Source organism: Morone saxatilis, unplaced genomic scaffold (genome assembly GCF_004916995.1).
Source record: "Morone saxatilis isolate NCDOM2014 unplaced genomic scaffold, NCSU_SB_2.0 Contig2, whole genome shotgun sequence".
Classification (NCBI taxonomy): domain Eukaryota; kingdom Metazoa; phylum Chordata; class Actinopteri; family Moronidae; genus Morone; species Morone saxatilis.
In genome coordinates this window covers 25037544-25047874 of record NW_023339762.1, presented here as the reverse complement: position 1 = coordinate 25047874, position 10331 = coordinate 25037544, and the positions used below count along the sequence as shown (strand labels likewise).

The 10331-nt window shown below is 39.6% G+C and overlaps 3 protein-coding genes across 5 annotated transcripts in view; 2 read left to right on the top strand and 1 right to left on the bottom strand.

Annotated features, from left to right (window-relative positions):
* LOC118330175 (lathosterol oxidase-like) overlaps window positions 1-2191 on the bottom strand; it is a 4525-nt gene extending 2334 nt beyond the window's left edge. Inside the window, exon 1 of one of the 3 annotated variants that reach the window (XM_035664624.1) lies at window positions 2151-2191. The gene's annotated coding sequence lies outside the window, so the exon portion shown is untranslated. Of the gene's footprint in view, window positions 1-1292; window positions 2124-2150 lie in introns of those variants that run through there. The other 2 variants (XM_035664625.1, XM_035664623.1) reach the window with 2 other exon arrangements.
* A 4015-nt stretch (window positions 2192-6206) lies between these two features.
* mt2 (metallothionein 2) lies at window positions 6207-7234 on the top strand. The gene is made up of 3 exons (XM_035665093.1): window positions 6207-6368; window positions 6473-6538; window positions 7018-7234. The coding sequence occupies exons 1-3, from the start codon at window positions 6344-6346 to the stop codon at window positions 7107-7109; spliced, it is 183 nt and encodes a 60-aa protein (XP_035520986.1). The 5' UTR covers window positions 6207-6343; the 3' UTR covers window positions 7110-7234.
* Window positions 7235-9395: 2161 nt separating this feature from the next.
* cunhxorf56 (chromosome unknown CXorf56 homolog) lies at window positions 9396-10325 on the top strand. Its single transcript, XM_035665711.1, has one exon. It carries the CDS (start codon window positions 9529-9531, stop codon window positions 10204-10206), a length of 678 nt encoding a protein of 225 aa, XP_035521604.1. The 5' UTR covers window positions 9396-9528; the 3' UTR covers window positions 10207-10325.
* The last annotated feature ends 6 nt before the right edge of the window (window positions 10326-10331 follow it).

Sequence of the window (10331 nt, the reverse complement as noted above, 5' to 3'; positions counted from 1 at the left end):
AATTTGTTTTATTTTATTGAATGCTGACTTTTTATTATTTTTCTTATTCTGTACAGCACTTTGGTCAGTGATAGCTGTGTTTAAATGTGCTTTATAAATAAACTTTACTTTACTTTACTTACTAATGGCCAATGTGAAGGGAAAGAACTGGACACATATCTGTGCAAAGGTAGCAATTATCATGTCTTTGTGAGGATTTTTTCAAAGGCTTGTAAATCCAGATCCGACCTGAATCACTTTGCAATTCAAACACACCGTGAGGCTTAAGGTTTATACATCAATAGCTTCCATTTGATCCTTTTTTGGGATTATTCTCTTCTCCATGTTTTCTATTGAGACTAATCTGGCCATAGTTTATGTCGACATTTAACACTGCAACACATGAAACAGTGAAACAGAAGGAGAAAAAACAACAAGCACAGTTATAAGACAGTCAAATTAAATATTCCTACCTGTACAAATCACCACTGTCTTAATGCAAGTCACTATACATGTGTCCTCATAGCTCAGAACACTCTAATGTGGCTTGTCTATAAATACAACTGTCCTTCTTCACCCTACAGCTCCTGTGGTCCTCCACTAATGCTGACTGTTTGTGAGCGACCACATCACTTTACTGATGATTAGACCAAAGTCCTGAGCTGGTAATCAGAAGCTGCATCTGTTAAAGTCCTGTTAAACTTGATTGATGACCTTTTCTCAGACCCAATCAGTCTATTCAGCTGTAGTAGATTTACCATACAATGCAAACAAACGGGGGCACTGTCAGCAATACGGTCAGCCAACATATAGCTATGTGGAGTTTTTGAAAGGATTATAACTGCAGGAATCTGCTCACAGAAAACAAATCTGTCCCCAAGTGATGCTAAGGAAATCCCATGCAGGATATAACGGGATATAACAGGATATAAGCAAAGTAGTCGCCACAAGACAACCACATTTTGAAGATGGTTAAAAGATAAAAGCAACATAAATATAGTCACATTCTTAGCTGTGTGATTCCAGAATAATTACCATTAAAACATACACCTATAGATATTCCTGCTGTAAATGGTAAACAAACAGAAACAGCAGCATAATGATAACGAAGCACCTGCTGCAGGACAGCCTTCACTGCAAACCAAATATATCACATACACTAAAGGCTTATTCACCCAGATGTCAGATGTGTTAAACTGTTATTGTTTCAGTGTTAATCTCTGTGGTCACATTAAGAAATTCCAAAAAGCCGTTTCATGCTTTCTAAGCATTATTTAATTAGGAATTCCAAAAGAGCTCATAGCCGAACTGACCTGCTTCAGGACGAGAGCCAGACGTCAAAAGCATGTGAATCTTTCTAGAAAGTAAACGAGTCCTCCTTCCTCCAGCATTTATGATTTGTGACAGAAAGCACGTGGCCCTCAGCGGTGGATGAATTACACGCTGCTGATATGAGTTTACCATCCAATCCAATACGTTTTCCACTAGTGTAAATGTTTTCTGGAAGCTGGTGGAGATTCAGAGGGAAAGTCTTCTTTGCTTTATTTTACTGAGGCAGTAAAGTATGTTGAGGGGATCCAGGGAGATAGACGTGTCGGGCCTGCTGGAAGGAGATACCAGCATGCTCAGCAAATAACAAGTAGCTCAGTGACACAGCAAGACTGGATCTTCCAGCAAGATCTGCCCATTTCAGGAGGGTTTGAATGAAAGAATCTTTCCCTGCTGCCTTTAAATATTGATGATTTGATTTAGAGAAATGTAATTATTTCATGAGAACATTTATTTGAAAAAAGTGAAATAATCTGATGTTGTTTTATGTATATATTGAACTCCATAAGTCATCAGAAATGGCATTGTGGCAATTAAACCTTACATTTCCTGTTTTTAGATCTGTTTTAATGCCAAATAAACTCACTTGTGAGGGTAAGCATGCCTTTTTTTGCAGTGCATGTGCCCTGACCCATGCTGGGCTTTAGGATCAAATTCTCCCCTGAGCTGTCTGCCCTTTGCACACACACACACACACGTACATAAGTGAGTGTGAATTTTAACAGGAGGAAAGAGTATTTATCGCCTCTTGATCGTTAAACATCCCATCAGACCCAGAGTGTCTGACTGTATGTCAACTCTTCCGACCTGTTGCACACAAACACTCGCAGGCAACAACGTACATGCTGTCAGAGAGCGAGAAGCGATGTGATCTCTTCTCCTCAGAATAAGCAGGACTGGACCTGCGCAGAGAAGCTAAACAAGATGGTGAATGTTTTCATGCAAAGAGCTCCTCCTTTTTCTGCAGCTGATGTTATTTTTTATCCATCATCACTTGTATTGATTACACAAATATCTCTAATGCAATGTACAGCTACTGTATGTGGATGGTTTACATTAGATAGTAGATTATGTTTTGGTTATGTAAAGTTTATGTGTTGTGTCCTTCACTTTTCCACCCATTAACTTCTAAATGTGACAGTAAATGTGGAAGGTTGTCATTTACCCTGATTGCTTTCCATTCCTATCTTAGTTCAGTGGTTCTTAAACTGGGGGTTGGGACCCCCAAGGGTGTCGCAAGATCATTTCCTGAGGATGTCAAATGGTTGTGGATGATAAAATTAAACAACAAATTGTGAAAAACAGTGTGGAATGAGAGACAGGAAGCAGCTCTCAGGGTTGACAACCTTTTAATGACAATCAACAGGGGACAAGACAACTCAAAAACACTAATATAGGATACATAACCTGTTTTTATACCTGGTTACATCAGTAATATGAGAATGTGTTTCTATCTATTGTTGTTATTTTAGGCCTAAAGCAGACATTTTGACTGCTGACTCTGAATATACCCAAAATCAAATTAGTTGTTGTTCTGTTTGTGGGCAAAACAATGGTCCTCCTGTGTGAGTTTGGTAGCTTTCGTGTGTTATATTACAGTATTCCCTGAACAGTCTCTGCTGGCGGAAGTTCCCGACTCCAAAAGGTTGGGAACCACCAGTTTTAACAGTGCAAAGCTCTACTGAAAGCTTCCTCTGTAAAATGTGTAGATGTCTCCCTCTAGAGCCCTCTGACACAAACAGCACCTCCCTGTGCAGTGTGCACACGTGCCTTTCTCTCAATACAGACCTCTCTGCTCATTATTTATGGATGCCAACCCCAGTGTCCCAGAAAAACAGAGTGAATCATCATCGTTTGGACTCTGGGTTTAGAAAACACTGGGCATCTTCAGTTTATCAAAACCAATATAATCCAAATCCAAATTAAATAGCGCACACTGGAATGACTTTACTTTGATTTATTAGGAAACAATGCATTTTGGCTGCATCTTCTTCAGGTTCACTCAGTAAAAAACTTTTTTAAACTTAATTTTTTTTTAATTTACAGACAAATTTTACAATTTTTTTTGTTTTTTTTGTTTTTGTTTTAGTTAAGTTAACCTGAAGAAGCTACAGGCGAAAAAATTATTGTTAAGTTCACAGTCCTGCGACCTTCCAGCACCCGACTGTTAATGGCTGTACATGGGGAGTTGTGTTTACAAGTTATAGACCACATATTTAAATGTTTTAACTAACTAGTGACATGGGAGGAAATATAAATTAATACCATTTGTGTTTAAGTTTCTGAGCCAGAACCCAAACTAAGTCTTAACGGACAAAATGAGGAATCAGGGTTCACAGAGCTTAGTTAAGGAGTGTTTTTGCATTTATTATACTTATAACACTTCATTAATCCTCTAATATCAGATCAAATCTTGGCTGTTATCAGATTCCAGTGTGAAAAGGTCACAATCCTGAAGTGACCTGAATGAGGAACGAAGATCTATAGTGACGTAAAAGTCACATGCATTCAGAGGTGCAAAGAATTAGACCAGTATCTGATTTGGAGCACATATGAAAGAATTGTTCACACTGTCAGGAAAACAATGTGATCTGAGTTACATGTAAGCAAAAAGAGTCCGTGTGAATAATCACAAAATGAAACAGCAGAATTCAGCACATGCAAGCACAGTCACATCCACTCTTACTCAATTCCTAACATTCGTCGTCATCTCATGAAACTGCAGTGCATACAGAAATGTGTTGGATATGTTTCAGAACCTATAATCACAATACGGCAAAATGACAAATCAAAGTGGTCCATAATTATCTTCTAACAAGATATCAGTATCTCAAATGCCTCATACGTAATCAGTAGCAAATGCAAAGTTAAAAACCTGTTTTTGACTTTGTCAGCATTGTGTGTGGATTGGTGAAAGAATGAAGTGAAGGTTCCTTCATGATTAGAAAAATGAATCCAAGGATGTGATTGGATTGTTTATTAGTTATACTACTAACTTACTAGTTAGAAAGTCATATTATTACTGTAATATTATTACTATAACGCTGGTCATCTTATGGAGAATTTGTCCCCCGTTAGACCTACAAAACAAGACATTGACAATACACAGAAACACATTTTATATTTCTCAGGAACCACATTTCATGTAACAACGTCTGGGATGTTATTTTATCATTCTTCATTGGTATTCTAGTTGCTATTTCACAAGTTACACTTTAGTGTTTTCCCGACAGCTTTCATTAGTTACACCCTTTAATGACTCAACTCACAACTGCCTCGCACTGTTACTTCAGTGGAAAAGCACAGCCGGACAGTGGCGAGCGCAAAAAAGCAACCCAGTATCAACAAAGGCGGGGGGACAATGTTGCCTTCAGGCTCCCACCACAACCTCCTACCTCCGCGGGCAGGGAATGTAAACAGTGGAAATCCAGCAGGTTTCATCATGAAATTATAATACCATTATACATACTAATAAACGCCTCGATGGGTTTAAACACACCATAATTCTGTGCGATCTCTGGGGGAAGTTGTCCCACGCACTCGACTCGGGAGTTAGATATTTCCCACAGCAGCCCGGTCCCTGAAGGCAGCACATTACAATGGGCTGTTTACTTTGGTTTGCTCACGAGCTCCGGGTGCAGAAACCACCGCAGACAAAAGTGTGTTTGAACCGTGTGCACAGAGCTGGAAGCACGGCCCAAACACTGTTTACATGCGATGGGGAAATAACTGTTTATTTTGAAAACCTCACCATGACATTGACATTTCTATTATCGACATAAATTAATCAGAGTAAGGTCAGTGCAACTGTAAATCCACTTATAGGACACGTGGTTGATTTAAAAACCTTTTAATATCAGGATGTATATACTTTATATTTTCATCTATTTGTATTTTGAAGCAAAGTTTTTCTGGAAATACAACAAGCCTTCAGAATAAAATGAGTATGTAATTCAATATTGGGCTGCTATACTAGTTAAATAAAAGCACAAAATGAATGGTTTTAAATATGTGCAGTGTATAAATATGGTAAATGGACTGCCCTTATATCTATATATCATAATCAGAATTACTTTATTGTAATAATCTCACATGTATAGTTATTTATACTGTTTAAATGTCTTGCACACCATATTCTCTACTATATCTGTATTATATATTTATTTCATCTTATCTTATCTTAAAGGGGAGTAAACTGGCTAATATATTAATAATAATATAACAAAATGGCCTAGAATTAGAATTTACCAGATAATTATCAGAATCAGATTTATTACTTTGGTAAATTGGTGCATAACAATGAACACAGAATATAATTAAATACAATCTATACATTATGTGGGTTGTTTTCTTTGACAGCAGTTATTTGTCTGAGCTTTAATGAAGTCATTTCTCATTATAACATTACTTTATAATATAACTTTATTAACTTCCAGGGGCCCACATACGTCGGAAGTCGTACCCGTGAACGCATCATCTCTCCACGCGCTCTCATTCCGTACCCGTGCGCACACCGAGCGCGTGACTTATTGATTTGTGCACACCACTATTTGTGCTCACGGATTTCCACATTAAAGAGCATCAATAAACCTCCCATCTAACGTACTGACTGCACAAGTGTAAAGAAAAAAGCGAACAGGTGGCGTTTAGTGTCCGGACACACCTGGGAATTAAACAGGTGAATGTTCTCTCTACATGCCACACACACAATAATGTTGTTCCTGTAAACACGTTCATTATTCCGGGGGTGCAGTGTCTCCAGGGAGGGGGTATAAATGGGGGTCCGGGGGTCTTACGTAATTTCCCAGCCTGGGACTCTCTGTGTTTCCGCTCATGTCGTGTGCACAGACTCGTATGTGATCGTCTGCTGCGCCTGCGTGCAAGCGTGACAGGCGCATTTTTGCACCCGGTCCTGTTGTTCCCTGGTGGCTATAAAAGAGCTGCTCCATTGCCTGACAGACCATAACACTGACTCGACACTGAAGACACGACATCTTCACACTGAGAGCCTGAAGACATCACCTGAACTGAAAACATGGACCCTTGCGACTGCTCAAAGAGTAAGTGTTCTCTGGTTGTGGCTTAATATTCTTATTTATCTCTTATTAGCTGCTGATGTGAAACTCATCTACCTGATTTTGTTGTGTTTTTTTTTTTTTTTAAGGTGGAACCTGCAACTGCGGAGGATCCTGCACTTGCACAAACTGCTCCTGCACCAGCTGCAAGAAGAGTAAGTCAAATAACATCCTTACACTGATGACCTGTAGAGAGTAACTGTTTTAATCTGAACCCAGTCTGGCTGTAGACTTCTTCACAGCAGCCATTTTGACATAAAATAGCAGGGTAAACGCACCTTTTTTGTTTTCTCCCCAATCCACTAAATATATAATTTTATATTCCCCTTTTAAATGGCTCACTTGTGTAATTTCTTTAAAATTCAGCACTTTAATTATGGTATTGTCTGTCTTAAAATCACCTTGTTACATGAGCTGTAGGCAGGTACCCAGGTGGTTGTAATTGGCTTAATTAGCTGCCACGTACAATGTGTAAATTCTAATCCACCCAGTTCACCAACCTTTTTCTGTAAAGATGCTCTCAAAATGTCTTAATATTAATGTCCTGGAATTAGTGGCATCAGCTCTTGTCTATTTTAATTTCATTTCCAGGCTACACACCCTTAACCACTGGTCTATCTGTTTCTTATTGCAGGCTGCTGCCCCTGTTGCCCATCCGGCTGCACCAAGTGTGCCTCTGGCTGCGTGTGCAAAGGGAAGACGTGCGACACCAGCTGCTGCCAGTGAGGAGTGTGCAGCATCAGCCTCTGCTGCCCCTGTGATGGCGCCTGTGGGGACCCACTTTGAATGATTACTTGCTGTTTATTTTGTACTCGTCTTCAATGTTGAAATAAAAGTTATCCTTAAACACAGATTTGTGTCTTGTTTTTGAGTTGCCATGCCTCAGTATAACCTGAGCTGAGGCGTTTGATACTGGCGTGCTGATGCAGTGTAAAGTCATCGAAGCAAGGTCACTCAAAAGCTGAAACCTGAGTCCCTGTGAGTCTCGCAGAGTCCTGATTTCATAAAAATGGTTTAACCTCAAAGGTCAAGTTCAGCCATGTAAGACATACAATCGTTTCAGTATCTTTAATAAAAAAAAGCATTAAGTCTCTTTTTGAAAGTAGTGCTATTTTTGTTTGTCAGCCAAGTTTTGGGTTACATTCCTGGTTCAAATCAAGTGTGTCAGAGTAAAGGCATGAGTACATGAACTTTGCCTTCCAAGACTTTTAATTTGAAGGATTTTTACAAGTAAACATGCAAACGCTGCCAAGTTGGAAGTAAATGTCTTGCTCATCTCTTTGTCACCTTTTAATCATCCAGAATTGTTCTTCGCTGTCCCAGATAAATACTGATCCAGACAACACAAGAGCAGGATTAGAGAATTTTAGATTTGCAGTCTTTAGGCCTCAATCTGTTGGTTTAAAGTAATTTCATCAACACAGATGGAAAAATATCAATTTATTGGGTAATTGTTTAATTTCTAGTGCATGATCTGTTTTACTTTGATATGCAAACACTTAATACAATAATGATTAAATGTGTGCTACATGTCTCTACATTCATGCTGGATCCACCTTCCCAGTAAGTTCTGGATCATCCTGATTTTTTTTTAGATCAGAACTATCCTAATCTCCACTTTAGAGTTTCAAAATAAACCAAACAAGCAACATTTGATCTGGATTCTGGGTAGTATTAGGATTTATAGAATCAGGATCACATCACATTTTGAGATATAGTCCAATTCTAATCTCATGCAGTCTGGGGCAAAAAACATGCAGTATTTGCATTTAATATAAATATATTACTTTCTCCTAGTGTATTTGAATATATTTCTGACACAGGTCTAAACAAAACTCTTTTCATATCTGGTACAAATAGGTCAGAAGAATGCTCACATTACAAAACAATAGAAAATGTAGAACACATAAATTGTAATAAATATAAAGAAGAGAGGGAACGGCTTATACAAAGGATCAGGAAGGCCGGTAGAGAGTGGAGAATGGAGGGAATAGTGGGGACGACTGGAAAAGGGATAAAAGATACACAGAATTTTTGAAGGATACAAAGTTATATCACAGGATGTAGTAAAGTCAGGATAGGTTAGTTGGGTATCTTATATACGCATGTTTGATAGCAGTGTTACACCCATGTCTACATACTCTAGGTGGAGTAAATGATTGCAATCTGCCATAAAATAAAAAGAAGAATAAGATAATGACTGCTACAGGTTTTTTATTTTTTATTTTTTAATTGCTCAGATTTCAGGTGCACAAACATTACAATACATTGTACAAATATGTCGATACAGTGAAAAATGATCAATTTAAACCACCAAATATCAGCAACAATAAAACAAATACACATAACAAAAGAATAGGAATATTAAAATAAAATATAATAATAATAAATAGTATAATATGGATATATACGGAAGCGTATTGCATTCACTTGGAAAAAAAAACTGTTTTTTCGAATATTTTTTTCTGTTTTTCTGATTATTTTTTTCCCCTGATTTTCTAAGTAATTTTCTTTCTGTTTTTCGTAGTAATTTTTTTTCTGAATTATCGTGATACTCCCGCGAGAACCTCCAACCTGCAAGTGACTCCCAAAGTCCTCAGGTGCCTCTCATTAGTTAGAGTCGACAAACTAATGATAATACCATCTGCGTATATGACTTAAAGACAGGACTATCTCCCAGTGTCTTAAACCCAGATCAAAGTAAAGGAATGAATGCGTCTATTGTTTCAAATGCTCTCTAAACTCAGAAAATAAATTAGTCCGAAAAACAGAAAAAAATGACTCAGAAAAAACAAAACAAAAAAAAAAATACAATTTCAAGTGAATGCAATACGCTTCCGTAGATATGAGATAAAACATTTTCTAAAAGAAAGATAAAAACAGACATCACATTGTAAACCACAGACATATATATATGGCATATATATACATGTATATATGTCTATGTTGTAAACCGCTACAAGGTGGTTTTATTTTGAAATCTCGGCTTCCTGCGGAACTAATAACGCGGAGGAAATACACGGAGACACTTCCCTGTAGGAACAGAAACAACGACGCACTCCGGTCGTGTTTCTTTCGTCGTAAGCAAACAACAACAACAACAACAACATTATTATTGAATTCTTCTACATTTAAGAGCTTAAACATGCCGAAGGTCGTGTCCAGAAGTGTGGTGTGCTCGGACACCAGAGACCGAGAGGAGTACGACGACGGAGAAAAGCCTCTCCACGTCTACTACTGCCTCTGCGGCCAGATGGTTCTGGTTCTGGACTGCCAGCTGGAGAAGCTCCCCATGAGGCCCCGGGACCGAGCCCGGGTCATCGACGCCGCCAAACACGCACACAAGTTCTGCAACGTGGAGGTGGACGAGAACGCGTACCTGAAGAGGGCCGAGGGCATCGAGAGGCAGCACCGCAAGAAGTGCGGCAAGTGCGGGCTGCTGCTCTTCTACCAGCACCAGGAGAAGAACAACCCGGCCACCTTCATCGTGGACGGAGCCGTGGTGAAGTTCGGCCAGGGCTTCGGCAACACCAGCGTGTACAGCCAGAAGCAGCCGGAGGCGCCCAAGAAGGTCCGGGTGATGATGACCAAGCGCACCAAGGACATGGGCAAGTTCAGCTCCGTCACCGTGTCCACCATCGACGAGGAGGAGGAGGAGATCGAGGCCCGGGAGGTGGCGGACTCGTACGCCCAGAACGCCAAGGTGATCGAGAAGCAGCTGGAGAGGAAGGGCATGAGCAAGAGGAGGCTGCAGGAGCTGGCCGAGCTGGAGGCCAAGAAGGCGAAGATGAAGGGCACCCTGATCGATAATCAGTTCAAGTAGTGGGAGAGGGGGATCGATGAAGGTGGACCACACACATCTGGAGCTCCTCATCCACATGTGCAGAGAGGGGGCAGTATATATTTATGGACATATGAGTACAGGACTGGGGATCTCTTGTGGTTCTT

What these genes read in the sequence shown, in the direction of transcription:
- mt2 (XM_035665093.1), top strand. Translation starts at nt 6,344, where the DNA reads ATGGACCCTTGCGACTGCTCAAAGA. An exon ending in CCCTTGCGACTGCTCAAAGA is followed by an intron (nt 6,369 to 6,472) that starts GTAAGTGTTCTC and finishes TTTTTTTTTAAG; the next exon opens with GTGGAACCTGCAACTGCGGA. An exon ending in CTGCACCAGCTGCAAGAAGA is followed by an intron (nt 6,539 to 7,017) that starts GTAAGTCAAATA and finishes TTCTTATTGCAG; the next exon opens with GCTGCTGCCCCTGTTGCCCA.
- cunhxorf56 (XM_035665711.1), top strand. Translation starts at nt 9,529, where the DNA reads ATGCCGAAGGTCGTGTCCAGAAGTGTGGTGTGCTCGGACACCAGAGAC.